The 20,885-nt window shown below is 42.3% G+C and overlaps 1 protein-coding gene across 2 annotated transcripts in view; it reads left to right on the top strand.

Moving 5' to 3' along the window:
- The window catches only part of SMARCA1 (SNF2 related chromatin remodeling ATPase 1), a 56,627-nt gene that overhangs the window by 18,930 nt on the left and 16,812 nt on the right, over positions 1-20,885 (top strand). For both annotated transcript variants that reach the window (XM_070759708.1, XM_070759709.1), the window contains exons 11-20: positions 1,120-1,346; positions 4,308-4,429; positions 6,533-6,685; positions 6,847-6,979; positions 9,206-9,354; positions 9,556-9,675; positions 11,721-11,831; positions 11,954-12,067; positions 12,679-12,801; positions 18,367-18,499. In XM_070759708.1, coding sequence (XP_070615809.1) covers positions 1,120-1,346; positions 4,308-4,429; positions 6,533-6,685; positions 6,847-6,979; positions 9,206-9,354; positions 9,556-9,675; positions 11,721-11,831; positions 11,954-12,067; positions 12,679-12,801; positions 18,367-18,499 — 1,385 coding nt within the window. The remainder of the gene's footprint in view (positions 1-1,119; positions 1,347-4,307; positions 4,430-6,532; positions 6,686-6,846; positions 6,980-9,205; positions 9,355-9,555; positions 9,676-11,720; positions 11,832-11,953; positions 12,068-12,678; positions 12,802-18,366; positions 18,500-20,885) is intronic.

Here is a 20,885-nt window from a genome sequence, read left to right on the forward strand (position 1 = left end):
AAGCCGTTTTTGCCCTCCCATGGCTCCTAGAAAGGCTCTGAAGCCTGAAGAGAACAAAAAATGGGCATGCCATCGCTGCCGGGAGCGGTGTTTGTGTGTGTCATGCGTGCATACATGGGGGAGGGATACATGGAACTATGGATGTGGGCACATGCACACGCACCTCCCCCCCATTTGGCATGCCAACCAAAAAAAGTTCCCCATCACTGTCCTAGAGCATTGATGGCCATTTTTATGTTTGTAGCAAGAAAAAACATGGCACAATGGCTTAGCGCGGTGATGGCAAACCTTTTTTTCCTTGGATGCTGAAATAGTGTGTGCACGCTATCTCTCACATGTGCGTGCCCACACCCATAAATCAAAGCCCCCATTCGCCCCACCCCCTTGCCCAGGCATGTATTACCCCCCACCCACTTCCCCATTTCCCGACTTCCAGTGGGTCCGGTAGCCTGTTTCTCACCATCCGCAGGCTCCAGAGGCTTTCTTGGAGCTTGGGGAGAGCGACTTCCTCCACCGCCATGAAAATCTACGAAAACATATACACACATCCCATGTACACGCCTGCGCGCGCGCGCACACACACACTGCTCAAAAAAATAAAGGGAATACTTAAACAGCACAATATAACTCCAAGTAAATCAAACTTCTGTGAAATCAAACTGTCCACTTAGAAAGCAACACTGATTGACAATCAATTTCACATGCTGTTATACACTTTCAACTTTGTACAGAAGAAAGTATTCAATGAGAATATTTCATTCATTCAGCTCTAGGATGTTTTCTTTGAGGATTCTTTTTATTTTTTGAGCAGTGTATACTGTATGTGTGTGTGTTTATACGTATATGTACACACACATACACTTTTCCAATATCTATAGCTCTTACCCTGCAGTAAATATCAAACTTGATGAGCTTGCACAAATAGTGCAGAATTCTCAAGTTTGAAAAACTCTTTTAGAGTGTGAAAATAAAGCAAAGTAGCTTAATGCTTTTCAGAAAGTCAGGTACAAATGGCCAAACAGAGATATAGTGTAGATGACCAACACTCTTTCCTCCTTTATACATTCAAACCTTAATGTGTTGTTGCTTTATTATTAAATTATCCAATTAACCTTATAGGTATACGAAGATCCTGATGAAAGATATTGATATCTTAAATTCAGCGGGCAAAATGGACAAGATGCGGTTGTTGAACATCCTGATGCAGCTGAGGAAGTGTTGTAATCACCCATACCTGTTTGATGGTGCTGAACCAGGTCCTCCTTACACCACTGATACTCATTTAGTGACCAACAGTGGCAAAATGGTTGCCATGGACAAATTACTATCGAAACTCAAAGAACAAGGTAAGACAGATGCTCTCCTTCCCCTTCCAGTTTTGGGCTAGTGCAGTGCTTCTCAAATACTGCGACATGCCTCCCCAGGGGGGCATGATGCCAGGAAGAGCGCATGCAGTGGTGGGCAGCAGCTGGTGCGGTCAGGTGTTCCATCCCGGTAGGAAATTCTGGGATGCGCATGCAGTTTTGCATCGCCGTGCAAGATTTGGCTTCTGCACATGGGCAGCAAGCGAAATCTTGTGTGAGTGAGATTTTGGCAATTTTTACCGATTTTTTGCTTCGGCACATGCGTGGAAACAAAAATAACAGTAAAAATCACTGAAATCTCGCTTTCACACACATCATCATCCAAGATTTTGCTTGCGCATACGCAGAAGCCAATTCTCATGCCGACAGGCACTTGTGCCTTGGAGGGCGCACCGGTAGCAATAAGACGAGCAGCCCTCCACTGGGCGCATGTAACCCCAGGGAACATGCATGATCTCCCTCGATTGATTCCCCTGGACGGTAAGTGTTTTCCCAGTTGCATGCTGCTCTGAGCCCAGAAGAGAAGGCAACCAAGCAGGGCGGGGAGCTGCATAGGTTCTTGTTATTCTTGACCGGCATCATGGTAGCCATGAACAGCGTGGCCAACCTGCTGCTGGACAAGGAGGAGCATCCTCTGCCGCTGGGTGAAAGCTTCGAAGGCACCCTAAAGCCTCCTTCCACACCATTCGCTGTGATTGCCTGTTATGCCGGGCCCTTCACTAAGAGATCCCAGTGAGTTAGGAATGCAAATTCAAACACATGCCGGCACAGCAGAAGTGAAGAAGAGCTTATCCAAACCTTTTTTTAAAGCACACACTTTTAAAAGAGCCAAATTTCTCTCACCCAGGTAACAATCCTGGAATGTGGCCAAAAGCAAAAATAAATGGGCAATTAAGGCAGCTGTGAATCCTCACAGCCACCCCCTTCTTTGAGTCCACAAGAGTTAGTTAACTGTGAAGTGTCCAAAAAGTCAGTAGAGGTCCTGGAATAATCCACACGTTAGCAATGGAAACACCCACATGCACACTCCCCAACACCTGTAATTTATCACCAAACACATTAACCTAATTGCCTCAGCAACAGGTGTTCTCCCTTATCTTCGATGATACCTGCGCAGCTGGTCCCTTCTTGTCATGAGCCTGTGCATACGCGTGTCTACCAGCAGATCCTCCTCCGAGTCTGACATCCCACTAATGGGAGCATTAACTGATGGGCTGGCTGCACCCATCTCTCTGTCTGATTCCCCTCCCCCACTTTCTGACCTTGGCAATGAATCTTCACTATCAGAATCTTCTGGCAATAACACACATCTCTGTAAACCAGAGAATTTTCCTTAAGCAACGTCCAAATTCCCCGTTGCAGAAGCTGGCCCAGAGTCAACCACAATACCGCCCAGCAAAGGCGGCGCTTATGAGTCAGGCCAGCGATCCCAAAATCTCAGCTTGATTAAGCTGGCCTCGCCCCATGTCAAAAGAGGGCCCTGACCACGATAGCCTATGCCTGCCTATCCAAAAACAGGCTCCACTGAGTTCAGTATGACTTACTGCCAGGTAAATGGGTAGAGCAGCCTTCCCCAGCCAATAAGTTATTCGCAGCTTATAATAAGTAAAATAATAAATTAACACTAAAATTCCATTGGACCGTGATCGGAGAGTTGAAGACATGCAAAATGTTTACTTCTTCCTAGCGAGAGTAGAACAGAAAATAATTGAGAAGCACTGGGCTAGTGAGACCCCTTGTGGGACTTTGTGTCAACACTGAAGCTGTCTTGGGTGAAGCCATCATGGAGCTTCAGTGTTGCCACACTAGAGGGAGGTATAGGGAGGGGAGATTATACAAATAGCGAGTTTTGTGTAGTCAAAATAAAATACTTTCTCCTGGGAACCAAGGACGTTCTCATACTTTATTTATGATTTGTTCCACTTGTTGTGAGCCGCCCCGAGTCTTCGGAGAGGGGCGGCATACAAATCCAAATAATAAATAAATAATAATAAAATACTTAACCGGAGGAAGTAGGAATGTTGTCACCAGACCAGTGGATGCCATGGGACTGATTGTTTGGGATTGAGGGGAAAATCTTTACTTTTAATTAGGTGAAAAACAAGGGGCCCCTCAGAGTTAGTTTTCACCAGATTAAGCTAATACGATATTTCCAACAAAGCTATTAGTTGAGGAATCTACCCGCCTTGGAGTTTTTGCTTGTAATGGATTTATTACTTGGAACCCTGACAATTGTTGTTGTGGGATTTTGTGCTTTTTTTTTCTTCCAGGATTCTGCATGATCTCTGTATTATCTTATTTTTAATTGTCTTATATTACACATTGCCAGTATATAGTGTCCATTGGTTAAGGCAGTGTTTCCCAATCTTGGCAACATGAAGATATCTGGACTTCAACTTCCAGAAGTCCCCAGTCAGCATTCACTGGCTGGGGACTTCTGGGAGTTGAAGTCCAGATATCTTCAAGTTGCCAAGGTTGGGAAACACTGGGTTAAAGCACCAGGCTAGAAAGAAAGAGACCCTGAGTTCAAGTCCCACCTTAGCCATGAAAGCCAACTGGGTGACTTTAGTCCAGGCCCTGTTTGTTTCTCAGCCCAACCCACTTCATAGGGTTTTTGTGGGAAAAAGTAAAGGAAAGTGTGTTGGATATATTTGCTGCCTTATTTGTAAAAATAATAAAGACAGGATAGAAATGAGTGAGTGAGTGGAATAAAAAACATTGCCCAGTTGCGATGCAGCTGAATAACTTGCAAATTTAAGACATAAATGATCAATTCCAGTTTCATCATGCAGTTGATGAAGATCCCCCAAAGTTAGCCATTATTCCTTGGCCCTATTGATATCAGTAAACATTCATTCCCAGACATAACTATTTAATATAGATAGTTCTCATTATCATTAACTGAAAGTGTAATGATGCTTCAACCACTTCTTTGTCCCTCAGGTTCCAGAGTTCTTGTTTTCAGCCAAATGACTCGCTTATTGGATATATTGGAAGACTACTGCATGTGGCGAGGTTATGAATATTGTCGCCTGGATGGGCAAACACCACACGAGGAGAGAGAGGTGGGAATAATTTGTCTCTTCCCTTGAACATTTATTTTGTTCTAACCTGGACACAAACTGTGTACCAACTAACATTTCTTCACTATTTTTCCGAGTGCCAATTTGCTGTGACAGCGGTCTTATCTTCTGTCATGCCTTACAAACAGAGAATAATTTTTCATTATTGTTATCAGTCTGTTAAACATAAAATGAACTAGGATAAGAATCATTCAGGGAAAGGTAAAGAGTGAGAAAGAGGAAGTAGAAAGGTGAAGGGAGAAGAGAAGGAGTGGAGGGAAGTAGGCAGGGGGAGAGAAGGAGAAAGAAGGGAGAGGGAGGAGAGGGAGATAGAGGGAGGGGAGTGTAAAATGAAGAAAAAGAGACTAAAATAGGTGCAAAACAGGATAAAATGTATAACTGATACTGATATATTTTAAGGTATGTATAAAAACTACTAAAATTAACTAAGCTTTCGTTAGTCCTCTACTAACGTCGTCAGAGTGTTAAAATCCCCATTGAAGACAGTTGATTTTATATCATAGAAACATAGAAACATAGAAGATTGACGGCAGAAAAAGATCTCATAACCCAGTGATGGCGAACCTTTTTTCACTGGGTGCCGAAAGTGTGGGTGCATAATATTGTGCGTTTGCGAGTGCCCATAGTTCAATGCCTGGGGAGAGTGAAAACAGCTTCCCCCACACCCCGGAGGGCCTCTGGAGGCCAGAAATGGCCTATTCTCAACTTCTGGTGGGCCCCATAGACTTGTGTTCCCCCCCCCTCCCGGCTCCAAAGGTTTTCTTGGAACTGGAGAGGATAAAAATGCCCTCCCCCATCTCCCTGGAGGCTTTCTGGAAGCCTAAAATGCCTTTCCAGAGCCTCTGCAAGCCAAAATTCAGCTGGCTGGCACACATATGCATGTTGGAACTGAGCTAGGGCATTGGTTCATGTGCCAGCAGTTATGGCTCCACGTGCCACCTGTGGCACCCATGCCATAAGTTCGCCATCACTGTAATAGTCCATCTAGTCTGCCCTTACACTATTTCCTGTATTGTATCTTAGGATGGATATATGTTTATCCCAGGCATGTTTAAATTCAGTTACTGTGGATTTACCAACCACATCTGCTGGAAGTTTGTTCCAAGCATCTACTATTCTTTCAGTAAAGTAATATTTTCTCACGTTGATTCTGATCTTTCCTCCAACTAACTTCAGATTGTGCCCCCCTTGTTCTTGTGTTCACTTTCCTATTAAAAACATTCTCTCCTGAACCCTTTAACATATTTCAATGTTTCGATCATGTCCCCCCTTTCCCTTCTGTCCTCCAGACTATGCAGATTGAGTTCATTAAGTCTTTCCTGATACGTTTTAGCCTTAAGTCCTTCCACCATTTTTGTAGCCCGTCTTTCGTTCTCTTTGATCAATATCTTTTTGTAGGTGAGGTCTCCAGAACTGAATACAGTATTCCAAATTTAGGCTCATCAGCGCTCTGCACAACAGGATCACAATCTCCCCCTTCCTGCTTGTTATACCTCTAGATATGCAGCCAAGCATTCTACTCGCTTTCCCTCCCGCCTGACCGCACTGTTCACCTATTCTGAGACTGTCAGAAATCACTACCCCTAAATCCTTTTCTTCTGAAGTTTTTGCTAACACAGAACTGCCAATACAATACTCAGATTGAGTATTCATGCTGCTCACATTACTCATTGCCTGCGTCAGGGGCCTACACCTACACTACTCATTTTTTCAGCCCCATCGCTGAATACTTGCTTAAATGAATGGTCGCAAGTCAAAGACTACATGTATCACTTTAAGGGAAAATAAATTAAAGATGCATTTAACAAAGAATGCCAGTGAGAATCACCATGTGCTGGTTGAAGATTTCTGTAATTCACAAGCTGGGGATTCAGTTGCATGTAGAACTGCTTGGAGAGGTGAAAGGAAAAAGTTTTGATTCCCTGTGTTTCTATCAGGGCCAGAGTTCTCCCTGTAACTATTTTAGAAACTAGGTAGTGGCAGAGGCAGCAGCAACAACAACAACAGGTTCTTGATCCCTTGCGGGAAATTGTATTTTTAATACAGTCGCTTAAAAATATATATATATATCTTTCTGTTTTTTAGGAAGCAATAGATACCTTTAATGCTCCAAACAGTAGGAAGTTCGTTTTTATGTTGAGTACCAGAGCTGGAGGCCTGGGGATTAATTTAGCAACAGCTGATGTTGTGATCCTCTATGATTCAGACTGGAACCCACAAGTTGATCTACAAGCGATGGTAAGTGGAAATCTTTAAGGTTTATTGTTCTACTCTTTCATATAAGTTAACTAAAAAAAGCCCCATGCCAACACTACCTTTGAAAGGTTGATTAAAATGGACTAAAAAACAATATATTCAGCATATTTTCATTTACGCCTTTATTAATTTACCCTGGTTAGGATCGGGCTCATCGGATTGGTCAAAAAAAGGCCGTGAGGGTATTTCGGCTTATCACCGACAACACTGTTGAAGAGAGAATAGTAGAAAGAGCCGAGATAAAACTGAGGCTGGATTCTATTGTTATTCAACAAGGTATGGTTTAATATGTTTGTTGCATTCAGAGATGAAATTAAGAAAAGCAGGATTTGACCTGTAGCGTTTCGTAGTGAAACTTGAAAAATCTGACTTTCTTTGAGATGTTTCCCTCCTTCAACTTTAAAAGAGAATAGCAATCAGAGTACCTAAAACATGGAGGATATAAATCAGGGATGCCCAATTGTGGTAACTTTATGACTTGTGGACTTAAACTCCCAGCATGACTCACAGGGGAATCTTAAGTCTTAAAGTTACCAAGTTGGAAAAACATCCCTGCTACAATTGAGGCCAAAATTTCTGTTGCTAATATGTTAAGTGAGCTGTGCCCCATTTTATGACCTTAGTTGCTACAGTTGTTAAGTGAATCACTGCAGTTGTTAAGTTAGTAACAGGGATGTTGAGTAATCTGGCTTTCCTATTGTCAGAAGGTTGCAAAAGATGATCATATGACACTGGGAGACTGCGATTGTCATGAATATGAGCTAGTTGTCAAGCATTTGAATTTTGATCATGTAATCATGGGGATGCTGCAAGTGTGAAAAATGGTCATTAGTCATTTTTTCAGTGTTGTAACTTCAAACAGTCACTAGAACAGTGATGGCGAACCTTTTTTTCCTTGGGCGCCAAAAGAGCACATATGTGTGCTATCGTGCATGCACGAGTGCCCACACCCATAATTAAATTCCCCTGCCTCCCCCGGAGACCCTGTGGAGGACAGAAATAGCTGTTTCCAAACTTCTGATGTGCCCAGTAGGCTCGTGTTTCGTCCTCCCCAGGCTCTAGAGGCTTCCCTTGAGCTGGGGAAAGGTAAAAACGCCCTCCCCTATCCCCCTGGAGGCTCTCTGGAAACAAAAAATGCCCTCCCAGAGCCTTTGTGTGAGCCAAAAATCATTTGGCCAGCACAAACATGCACATTAGAACTGAGCTAGGGCAATGGCTTGTGTGCCAGCAGATATGGCTCCGTGTGCCACCTGTGGCACCCGTGCCATAGGTTTGTTATCTCTGCACTAGAAGAATGATTGTAAGTTGAGGACTATTTGTAAATATTTTTTCACATCACAAAAAAATGCTGCGTAGTTCTCTGGTGCATCAGGCAAAGGAATTTTTATTTTTTAATTGTACCTAGATTACATGAGTACAATTTTAATATGTGAATGGATTCACATACAGTATCTGGCTTTATTTTCTAATTTTGATGTGACTTCAGTACCAAATAAATCCTTTGCTTTATATATATAGTACTTATAAAGCATATTGTGCTGCTGATCAGTTAAAATTGAATGATCCTGTAAAAGTTGGATAACATAATGTGGCGCTCTCCTGAAATTGCACATGTCAACATCAATCCCTTCTGTAAACCTTTGCTTTAAATTTGGCACTATGATATGAAATTTTAAATTTGCTGTTGTACTTCAACTTTTTCATTGTAGTTTTATTAAACAGTCTGCTTAGATAGGGACAGGGGTGGGTTCTAAGTTAACTCGCCGGTTTGCTTCCTCACATGCGGCATGTTGCATGTGTAGATATGCGCCTGCCACATGCGCACATGTATGCATGCACAGTGCTAAAAACAGCTGCACATGCACAGAAGTGAAAAACAAGATGGCACCACATGGTGCTGCCGAGAGGGGCAGTTTGGGAGCATGGCCAACTGGCCATCGCTGCCGGTTTGGCAGGCGGGGCGTGTGTGCGCGGAATTCCCAATTCAGTGTTCCCTCAATTTTCGTGGGGAATGCGTTCCGAGACTGTCCGCGAAAGTCGAATTTCCGTGAAGTAGAGATGCGGAAGTAAATACACTATTTTTGGCTATGAACAGTATCACAAGCCTTCCCTTAACATTTTAAACCCCTAAATTACAATTCCCCATTCCCTTAGCAACCATTTAGATTATTACTCACCATGTTTATTTATTAAAGTTTATTAAAAAAAATGTTTATTAAAGGCGGACAAAAGTTTGGTGATGACATATGGCGTCATTGGGCGGAAAAAACTGGTATAGGGAAAAAACCTGTGAAGTATTTTTTAATTAATATTTTTGAAAAACCGTGGTATAGGCTTTTCACGAAGTTCGAACCCGCGAAAATCTAGGGAACACTGTACCCGTTCTATAGAACCAATCTGAACCAGCAGCAACCCACCTCTAGATAGGGTTATGACTTTTTAATTTTAGTATAGAACTCGCAATGGATTTGGTATTAAAATTCTCTGTGTTTTATATATTAGGAAGGCTTATTGATCAGCAGTCTAACAAACTAGCAAAAGATGAAATGTTGCAAATGATCCGTCACGGAGCAACACACGTGTTTGCTTCCAAAGACAGTGAACTGACTGATGAAGACATTACTACTATTTTAGAACGAGGTGAAAAAAAGGTGAGATAATGTGGAACATAAATCACTGTGTTTTGTTCATTTTTTCTGCTGTCTGTAATAACAATAAGTAAAAACAATATGTTAGCTCAGCTAACTTTTCATACAGACTGATTAAAATCAGCCATAGTATTTATATATGTGAAAAAGACATTTCTAAAAATGTGTTATTTTTCTTTTGTTGGTACTTGTGACTTCCTTTAGACCGCTGAAATGAATGAACGTTTGCAAAAAATGGGCGAAAGCTCTCTTCGGAACTTCACAATGGACACTGAAATGAGTTTGTACAATTTTGAAGGGGAAGATTATAGAGGGAAACAAAAGGTATATTTTTAATATTGCATTACAGAGAATAACTTTAGATTTCAGCAGGATCATAAATACCTTAAAATAAATTCTGGATGTTGCCGGGGTGAAATTCTAGGCTCATTACTGGCTCCTCCACCTTTCGAATTTAGGTTGTACTTGTAACTGAGAAATCTATTGTCTGGATTTTGCTTGAGATGCAAAGTTGTAAACCAGTGCAATCTTCGATTGCATTAACAGAGGGATAGAATCAAGATCATGTGAAGTGCTAGTGCTGCTTTATAAAGTCTTAGTAAGACCACACCTAGAATACTGCATCCAGTTTTGGTAACAATATTATAAGTTGAGACACTGGAAACTATAGAGAAGAGCAACAAAGGAGATTAGTGGGCTGGAGGCTAAAACTTATTAAGAAGTTGCAGGAATCGAGTACAGTGATCCCTCGAGTTTCGCGATCTCGATCTTTGCGAAACGCTATATCGCGATTTAAAAAAAAAATTTAATTAAAAAAGAAACCACTTCCGGGTTTGGCTTCGGGAGTCAGCTGGAAGCGGCGCGGCTGTTTTAAAAGGTCGCAGCCGGCCTGGGGGGCTTCCCAGCACCCCCCCGAACCCCCAACCTGGGTCTTCCCGGCCGCCCACGCAAAGGGGAAACCCCGGCTCCTCGCTGATGCCCGCCGCTCGCCCGCCCGCCAGCAAGAGGGGGAAGACCCAGGAAAGGTTCCTTCGGCCGCCCAGCAGCTGATCTGCTCGGTAGCGCAGCAGCAGCGAGGAGCCGAATCGGGGTTTCCCCTTTGCGTGGGCGGCGGGGAACGCAAACTCCACCATCTACGCATGCGCGGCCATAGAAAAAAGGGCGCGTATGCGCACATGGTGTTTTTACTTCCGCAACCCTACATGGCAAAAAATCCATTATCGCGAGGGGTCTTGGAACGGAACCCTCGCGATAATAGAGGGATCACTGTATATCTGGTCTAGTAAAAAGAAGAACTAGGGTGATATGAGAGCATTGTTCCAAAATTTTAGGAGTGCCACAAAGGAGGAGTCAACTTATTTTCCAAAGCACTAGAGGGCAAGGCAAGAAACAATAGATGGAAACTAATTGAGTTCTCCTAGCACTAAGGAGAAATTTGCTAACACTGAGAACAGTGGAATGCTTTGCCTTCAGTTGTTATAGATGCTCCATCACTGGAGATTTTAAAAATTGGACAGTCACTTATCTGGAATGGGTATAAGGTCTCCTGGTTGAGCAGGCTTTGGACTAGGAGATGTCCAAGATCCTTTTCAGCTCTCTTATTCTGTTAAATCAGATCAGCCAGCATTCCCAGTGGACAGAAATAGAGGAAGATTTAATCCAGTAATATCTAGACCATTGTCAACTATGGCAACTTAAAATGTATGGACGAATGCCCAGAGTCCCCAGCCAGCATTAAATCAAACCATTTCCCCCCTTTAATTACCAAATAAGCATAGTCCAACCAGTGTAGAATGTAAGGTGCATGAAAAGGGCCCAAAAATTAATTATACTTAGGTCTAGGTGACAGATGCTTGGAAAAATGTATCCTAGTCAAGTTCATAATAGAATTCTCAAGAGTCCAACAAAGGCAATTAATTTTTGTTTCTCTGAAGGAAACTGTGACCCAGGCTCATGCACGTAAAACAATATTATATGCTCCTTTATTTCTTAATTTTCTCAAATTCAGTACTGGTATGGTTTAACACAGGGGTCCCCAAACTTGGCAACTTTAAGACTTGTGGACTTCAACTCCCATAATTCTCCAGCCAGCAATGTTGGAAGTCTGGGAGTTGAAGTCCCCAAGTCTTAAAGTTGCCAAGTTTGAAGATCTCTGGTTTAGCATATGGCAAGTAAGTTCATTACTTCTGTTTATTATGTACATTTTAAGAAAGGCATCCTTTTGTTCATGAGGAGAACATGAAAAACATACAGAAAGCATTAACCCAGCGCACAACAATTGATTCAGGTTTTTGTGAAAGAAGCACCTGTATCAGCAAGAACCCTACCATCTTCGCTGCCCTTTTAATGAGTGTATTTATTCTTCCTAGCTGAGCATGATGGAATGGATCGAGCCCCCCAAACGAGAACGCAAAGCCAACTATGCTGTGGATGCCTATTTTAGGGAAGCTCTCCGTGTCAGTGAGCCTAAAATCCCAAAGGTCAGCAGTGTAACCTTATGAAAGAGCTAATATATTCACAAAGAGCTTATATATTCATTTTCATAAGTGTGCAAATAAAAATTAGGACATAGTATCGATACTCTGTGTGTTTAATTTCAAAGGCTCCGCGACCGCCCAAGCAGCCAAATATTCAAGATTTCCAATTCTTTCCACCGCGGCTATTTGAGCTTCTTGAAAAGGAAATCCTCTATTATCGGAAGACGATAGGCTATAAGGTAAGAAACTGCAATCTTAATATTAAATAAATAATATTGTAATATTAAATAACACCCCCCCCCTTCCCAAATTTACAAACACATCCTTTTTAAAATAAACATGGTGTAGCACTGGCACATTCCAAACAGGTGATTAAACAAATCACTTCTTCATTGCCTAAGCACTCTATTCCTGCTGTGTCTTCTAAGCATATACGCACACGTGTGCTCTCTCTCTCTCATATATTCATGATACCCAGAAGCTTTTGGAAGCTTTAAAAAAGAGCTCTGGACACGTATTGGCTACTTATGTATTACTGTTACTGGTACCCTTGTGTGGAACAAGTGCCTGCGAGCCATCGAGGAGGAAGGGGAAAGAGATGAGTTATGGCAGGTTATGTTCATCTTGCCTAAAGAACTTTCCGAGGCCCGTAAACACAAGTAAAAAGAATGTTTCTCTACTATTGCCCCGATGCCAGAGAAATATTTCCTTTCCTAACAAATCCCCAGTAGATGAAAAATGCATCAACCTTGCCTTTTGGCGTTTCAGAGAAAGGCCATAAAGGGAGCCGGATAGGCCTCTATCCAGAACCCTTAATAGCGTTGCTCATTCATTTCATGGCTGGTTTTAGGTTCCCAGGAATCCTGACCTTCCAAACGCAGCTCAGGTGCAGAAGGAGGAACAGCGGAAGATTGATGAATCAGCTCCTCTTTCTGCTGAAGAGGCTGAAGAGAAAGAAAGGCTGCTCACCCAGGTACATGGCTTCTGGGCTTCACATTTATTTCTTATTAAAAAAAGAAGAAGAAGAAGAAGAAGCTGTGATTATCAACCTGTCTGCTTGTTGTGCAAGACATTACCGTAATTATCCCCTGGAAAACTGCAAATGCTGTTCTGATCATATGGATTAATTTGTAATTGTGTTGACTCAATGCCAGAGTTGGCAGGTCTACGTGCAGCCCCCCTCCCCACTCCATCCCCAAAGAGGGGAAAGGGGGAGTAAATGAGATATTTAATGCATATATTTTACATTGAAACTCACACATTCTCTCCTAAATAAGATTACGCTGTTGACCATAATGTGACAGCCATCCCCTACAGCTGTTGGAGGCAGGGAAAAATATATAATTGGATAAGCCCCAGCTGGGGGGGGGGGGGAGGACCTGCTACCAATAAAAGGAGGATATTTGTAGCTCAGGGCTGTAATGAAGGGTGCTTGTTGCTCTCTGAGCTTGGTTCTTTTGTTGCAGACCATTCATTACCCAAACGAGGTAACTTAGGTACAGGCAGTCCTTGATTTATGACTGCAATTGAGCCCACGATTTCTGTTGCTTGGCAAGACTTTGTTAAGTGGATTTTGGCCCATTTTACTATCTTCCTTCCCACAGATGTTGATTTAAGTGAAACTTGCTTCCCCATTTGCTTGGCAGAAGGTTACAAGAGGGGGTCACGCGGCTTCAGGACACTGCAGCTGTCATAAACATGAGTCAGTTTCCAAGGGTCTGAATTTTGATCTCATGACCATTGGGGATGCTGCAATGGTGTTAAGTGTGAAAAATTTATTTTATTATTTTATTTTATTAGATTTGTATGCTGCCCCTCTCCGAGAACCTTTTTCCCAGTGTTGTTGTAACTTCAAACAGTTACTAAATGAACAGTTGTAAGTAGAAGATTACTTCTGCCAGCATTGATGATGTTAGTTGGGGGAAAGATCAAAAGCAACATGAGAAAATATTATTTTACTGAAAGAGTAGTAGATCCTTGGAACAAACTTCCAGCAGACGTGGCTGGTAAATCCACAATAACTGAATTTAAACATGCCTGGGATAAACATATTTCCATCCTAAGATAAAATACAAAAAATAGTATAAGGGCAGACTAGATCAGTGTTTTTCAACCAGTGTGCCCTGGCACACTAGTGTGCCGCGAGATATGGTCAGGTGTGCCACGAAGAAGGAAGCACAGGTTCCAGTCTCGCAACTTTTTGCTGAGAGAGAGAGAGAGAAAGCAAGAGAGAGAAAGCAAGAGAGAGAGAGAGAAAGAGAAAGCAAGAGAGAGAAAGAAAACAAAGAGAGAAAGCAAGAATGAGAGAGAGAAAGCAAGAATGAGAGAGAGAAAGCAAGAGAGAAAGAAAGCAAGAGAGAGAGAGAGAGAGAGAAAAGGAGAGGAAGGGAGGGAGAGAGAGAAATGAGAGAAAAAAGGGGAGGAAAAAAGAGAAATGAGAAAATGATTGAGACAGAGAATGAGAGGAAAGAGAGAGAAACAAGAGAGAGAGAGAGAGAGAAGTGACTCTTGGTTTAAAGCATATGATAAAAAGCACCCAAAGAATAAGAGAGGAAAACCCCCCAGCCCTCACCTTTTTAGGAAATGGTTCAAGAGTGTGTATACACACACACACGAGGGGGGGAGGAGACAGGGATGGAAAAAGAGAGAAGAGTGTCTTGGGGCGTCATTTTGAGTCATTTTGGGTTGTGGTGTGCCCCAGGATTTTGTAAATGTAAAAAAGTGTGCCGCAGCTCAAAAAAGGTTGAAAATCACTGGACTAGATGGATCATGAGGTCTTTTTCTGCCGTCAGTCTTCTATGTTTCTATGTTACCTAGTTTTGGGGTAATGAAAGGTCTACAAGATACCAGCCAAGCTGAGAGAGCACGAAGGACCCTCCTGAACAAAAGCTGTCCATCTTTATTGGTTATCTCTAAGCACCTGTTTGCAAATATTGAAAGAAAAGGGATTATAGTCCTCCGTTTTTCAAAATGCAATTACCATGTTCTCAGCAGTTTGGTAAAGATAGAAAGCGGGAATTTGACAAAAGAGAACAGTTGAAATTGACACTATTCAGACTGAATCTAAAGATTTGGCTTTTACCAAAATAAACCCCTCTCCTCTCTTGCAATTGATTACTTTTGACTGACTAATCCTAAATTGAGGTCTACCAGTAGGGGATGGTTCCAGGCACTTTATGTTTAACATTTCATCAGTAACTTTCTGGCACAGAGTCTGCAAGTTTAGATTTTATTAACATTTTTAATGATTGGTGTTGAATCAGTTTAATTACTTTTATGCCTGGATTGCTGGGCTATTCAAACATAATTTTTAACACTCTTTGCATGTTATGAAATGGGAAGCACAGAGCTTTGCTGCATTCTTCTCCAACAAAATATAACATTCTTAATATATCCGCTGATATTAGCACTTATATATTAAAGATACGTATACTTGAATCCTTCATTTTAAAGGTTGACTTAACAACTATCTTTTGATCATTTAAATTGCCAGTTTCAGATGAAGTGAATCTTGCAATGAAAATACAGATGGTTCCTAATATCTACAGCGAGAGTAAATGTTTTTACAACACTGTTTAATGTTTGAAAATAGGTACATAAAACATCTGAATATTTTTGCCCTTGTTTGTTTATATTTCTTTTTACATTTTTCTATCCAGATATTTTTGGTCAAGTCAAATCAATATGACTGTCTTTCTCTTTGTTTGGATTTTTATCTTTTATTTTTACAACTGATAACCCCAGCATGGTAGAACATCAGCTAAAGCAAAGAAATACAGCTTGATGTTAAAGTGTGCATTTCAGCTGTTATTAAAAATATACAGCTGTTTCAGCAGCTGGTAGCAGCTGGTTGATATTGTCTGGGTTCTGAGGTTAAGTAGAATTGAGTCTGATTACTACATATTACTATAGGAAATGCCAGGTTTATAAGATGGATTGGGAAAATTTGAACAAAAATTATGCCACAAGAAAGCCATGGAAAGCCACTTCTATCCTGCTGCTATAAGATCAACATGGATGTATCTTTACGGTCTCCCAAAACTGGCCTCAGTTTCAGGGTTTCAAATGGCATCCGAAACTAAATCAGAGTCCGAGGCATAGCGTTGCTCAAAGTTCCAATTTATTAGCAGAGCTATGCTGGCACATCTGTGAGAAACCCAAATCTAAACCTACCAAGGTTTCTCCACCCAGTTTAAAGTTCATTCCCTTGTTCCCACTCCCACAAGTCCATCACATTGACCAATCTCCTTCATGCCAATGTGTCCGTTACTTCCATTCACATCCAGATGTTGAACAATGGATGGCCTTGAGAAGCTAGAAGGAATTTGTTATGGCTACAGTTCTACTTCCCTCAGGCAACAACCCCCTGCCAAATTCCCACAGCACGAATACTGTCTAAGGCAGGGTTTCCCAACCTTGGCAACTTGAAGATATTTGGACTTCAACTCCCAGAATTCCCCAGCCACGGCAAAATCTCCAAATCAAATGATGGTTTCAGCCTGACACTCAGCTTGAAAGACAGTCTGCCTGTGTCAAAGGTTTTGAATTTGAAGAGCTCCTTCCCCAAATACAAGGTAGTCCTTGACTTGCTACCACAATTGAGGCCAAAATTTCTGTTGCTAAATTTGGTAAGCACATTTCGCCCCATTTTACAACCTAACTTGCCACCATTGTTAAGTGAATCACTGCAGCTGTTATTAAGTTATTTAGACTGTTGTTAAATGAATCTGACTTCCATGTTGACTTGGATTGTCAGAAGGTTATTATTATTATTTATTATTAGATTTGTATGCCGCCCCTCTCCGTAGACTCAGGGTGGCTCACAGCAATAATAAAGACAATGTAAAAACAAATCTAATAATTTAAAAAACACTAAAAACCCCATTATTAAAAGCAAACATACACACAAACATACCATGTATAAACTATAGGCCCGGGGAAGATGTCTCAGTTCCTCCATGCCTGACGGCAGAGGTGGGTTTTAAGAAGTTTACGAAAGTCAAGGAGGGTGGGGGCAGTTCTAATCTCCGGGGGGAGGTGGTTCCAGAGGGTCGGGGCCGCCACAGAGAAGGCTCTTCCCCTGGGTCCCGTCAAACGACATTTAGTCGACGGGACCCGGAGAAGGCCAACTCTGTGGGACCTAATTGGTCGCTGGGATTCATGCGGCAGAAGGTGGTCCCGGAGATATTCTGGTCCGATGCCATGAAGGTCTTATAGGTCATAACCAACACTTTGAATTGTGACCGGAAACTGATCGGCAACCAATGCAGAATAAAAGATGTGATCACATGACCCCAGGATATTGCAACCGTCAAAAACACAAACCTGTTGGCCAAGCATCCAAATTTTGATCCCATGACCATGGGGATGCTGCAAGTGGCTGAAATGGCCATAGGTCACCTTTTTTTTTTAGTGCTGTTGTAATTTTGAGCTGTCACTAAATGAACTGTTGTACGTCGAGAACTGCCTAGGAGGCAGTCATGCTGATATTAATCTATATTTCAAAAAGCACCTCATTTCTTGCTGCTGATTTACTGTTTTCTACAAAGGGTTGGAAGGATATTTCTTTCTGTCTTAAGAGCAGAAGTGATTCTTTCTGGGTGAAGGAAATGTTTGTTGTGTACACTGGCTGGTTTTTATTTGTTTTGATCTCAGAAATAAGTGTCACATCTAGCATTTTACAGTAATTCTGCAATTGGTCAAACACTGATTATCAATGGCACACTGACCATGTTTTCCCGAAAACAAAACTCTGTCTTATATCTTTTTGAACCCTAAAATAAGCGCTTGGCCTTATTGACATGTACTCAAAAGCCCGATTTGGCTTATTATCAGGGAATGTTTTATTTTGGGGGAAACAGGGTATATAAAATATTTGACATTTGCCTCTCCAGTAATTTAACTTTGGTTGCTGTCAATCTTTAGAGGTTCCTGATTTAATTATTTAAAACTTTAATGGTGTTTAAGGAACTGTTTTGAATGCCAATTTTTTGTTTATATTTCGTCCATATATTTTTTTTCATGCCCTTCCCCTCCATATTTTATCAAAAGTTTGCTTAGGAACTGGGAATTTTCTTCCCTTCCAGGTGTTAATTTCATTCACCATTTGCTTTGTAAGTGTTTGAAACAGAACGTTCCTGCATTTAGTTCCAGAAGATTGCCTGTGACATCTGGACAAGTGCCCTCATATTCTTAGGTGGTTGATTTTTTTTTTTTTTGCTACTTGCAATTGTTCAAGTGTGATACAAGTGAAAGCCCGCTAAGATTCATACTGAACTTTGTTTCTTTGGAGACTTGCCATTTACAAGCATGAATAGAACAACTTCTCTCCCTTATGTGTGAGGAGATGTGTTTAAAAATAACTCGGCTTTTTATGACTTGAGTAATAAACCCCGGATAATAGATGTTTATGGAAATACTGCAAGATCATTAACCCCTGTAATTATTATGTGACATTGTACCAAAGCATTAATGAGCAAATCTAACTGTATCCTCCTAAGATGCAAGCTCTAACAAAAACAACTTCTTCTTTTAACAGGGTTTTACAAACTGGAACAAAAGAGACTTCAATCAGTTTATTAAAGCCAATGAAAAATATGGCCGTGACGACATAGATGATATTGCCCGGGAGGTGGAAGGAAAGTCACCTGAGGAAGTTATCGAGTATTCAGGTGCATTAATCGTTCCTTGATTAATTAAGAATGATTGCGAACAGTTCATGCCCCCCCCCCCCCCCCAATTGGGTTACCTTTGTAATTCTACCAAGGATAGAGAAACCTGAGGAACTTGTAATGTGGAAAGAAGGAAATGTCCTGGGTGGAAAGATTTAAGATCTGCTGAGGGATTATGCCAAGGTTGATGCACCATAATCCTGTAGCTGTTCCTGTTCCTGCATTGTTCCTGCACTGGTTTTTAGGTTATAGAACATAGAACACTAGAGTTAGAAGGGACCTTGGAGGTATTGCGAGAGCTATCATGGGCTTTCCTAAATATGCCCATGTTACACCAACACTCCGCAGTCTGCATTGGTTGCTGATCAGTTTCCGGTCACAATTCAAAGTGTTGGTTATGACCTATAAAGCCCTTCATGGCACTGGACCAGAATATCTCTGGGACCGCCTGCTGCCGCACGAATCCCAGCGACCAGTTAGGTCTCACAGAGTTGGCCTTCTCCGGGTCCCGTCAACTAAACAATGTCGTTTGGCGGGGCCAAGGGGAAGAGCCTTCTCTGTGGTGGCCCCGACCCTTTGGAACCAACTCCCCCCAGATATTAGAGTTGCCCCCACCCTCCTTGCCTTTCGTAAGCTCCTTAAAACCCACCTCTGTCGTCAGGCATGGGGGAATTGAGACTTTCCCTTCCCCCTAGGCTTATAAAATTTATGCATGGTATGTCAGTATGTATGATTGGTTTCTTAAATTGGGTTTTTTAAAATTAACTTAAATATTAGATTTGTTTACATTGTATTATTATTGCTGTTAGCCGCCCCGAGTCTACGGAGAGGGGCAGCATACAAATCTGATTAATAAATAATAAATAAATAATAAATATTGTAGTCTAGCCACCTGCTCGAGTAGGAGACCTTATACCAGTGGTGGCGAAACTTTTTTGGTTCGTGTGCCAAAAAGAGGGGTGGGGGCTGGGTGCTAGCATGAGTGATGTGCCCACATTCCTTCCCTCCCCCTGCGGCCCCCTCCGCGCATGCGCACAGCCATTCTGAAAGCCTGGTAGGTGAAAAAAACCGCCCAATGCACAAACCATTCCCGGGACCATTGTGGGCTGGGAAGCGTCAGAGTGAGAACCTATGGAGCTGTGCCGGCTTCCTTGCAGGGGGCAGTGCATTTTAAAATGCTGCCACAGCAGCCAAGAGGAGCATCCCAATCCTGCGGGAGGTGCACGTAGCCACCTCTCGCTTACTCTCCCCGCTTTAAAACATGTTCCTGCCTGCCAGATGTTGTTTCATTACTGTTACCTGTGGCACCTGGAATGGTGCGTTATTTCAATAATTATAATATGAGAATGAGAGAGATTAAAAGAAGAAAATGGAAGAAATTGCTATGCACTACTAAACTCTGAACTCCTATAATACTTCCCACATTGAACAGGGCTAGTTATGGGGAGATGATATCCTTTAATCTTGTAGTTTTCAGGTATGATTTAGGTTTAGGTTTATTGGATTTATATGCCGCCCCTCTCCGCAAACTCGGGGCGGCTCACAACAATAATAAAAAACAGCACAGTACATAATACCAAATCCAATGCCCACCCATCTAGTTACAATTTAAAATTAATAATCTCATAAAAACAGTATATATATAAAAAACAGGCACACAGTCAATCAATCAACAAAACAACATGGGCAAGGGGGAGGTGTTTTAGTTCCCCCATGCCTGACGGCAAAGGTGGGTCTTAAGGAGTTTACGAAAGGCAGGGAGGGTGGGGGCAATCCTAATCTCAGGGGGGAGCTGGTTCCAGAGGGTCGGCCCCCCCACAGAGAAGGCTCTTCCCCTGGGTCCCGCCAGACGACATTGTTTAGTCGACGGGACCCGGAGAAGGCCAACTCTGTGGGACCTAACCGGTCACTGGGATTCGTGCGGCAGGAGGCGGTCCCGAAGATATTCTGGTCCGGTGCCATGAAGGGCTTTATAGGTCATAACCAACACTTTGAATTGTGACCGGAAACTGATCGGCAACCAATGCAGACTGCGGAGTGTTGGAGTGATATGGGCATACTTGGAGAAGCCCATAATTGCTCTCGCAGCTGCATTCTGCACGATCTGAAGTTTCCGAACACTTTTCAAAGGTAGCTCCATGTAGAGAGCGTTACAGTAGTCGAGCCTCGAGGTGATGAGGGCATGAGTGACTGTGAGCAATGACTCCCGGTCCAAATAGGGCCGCAACTGGCGCACCAGGCGAACCTGGGCAAACGTCCCCCTCGCCACAGCTGAAAGGTGCTTTTCTAATGTGAGCTGTGGATCGAGGAGGACGCCCAAGTTGCGGACCCTCTCTGAGGGGGTCAATAATTCCTCCCCCAGGGTAATGGACGGACAGATAGAATT

Source organism: Erythrolamprus reginae, chromosome 8 (genome assembly GCF_031021105.1).
Source record: "Erythrolamprus reginae isolate rEryReg1 chromosome 8, rEryReg1.hap1, whole genome shotgun sequence".
In the NCBI taxonomy this organism is placed as follows: domain Eukaryota; kingdom Metazoa; phylum Chordata; class Lepidosauria; order Squamata; family Dipsadidae; genus Erythrolamprus; species Erythrolamprus reginae.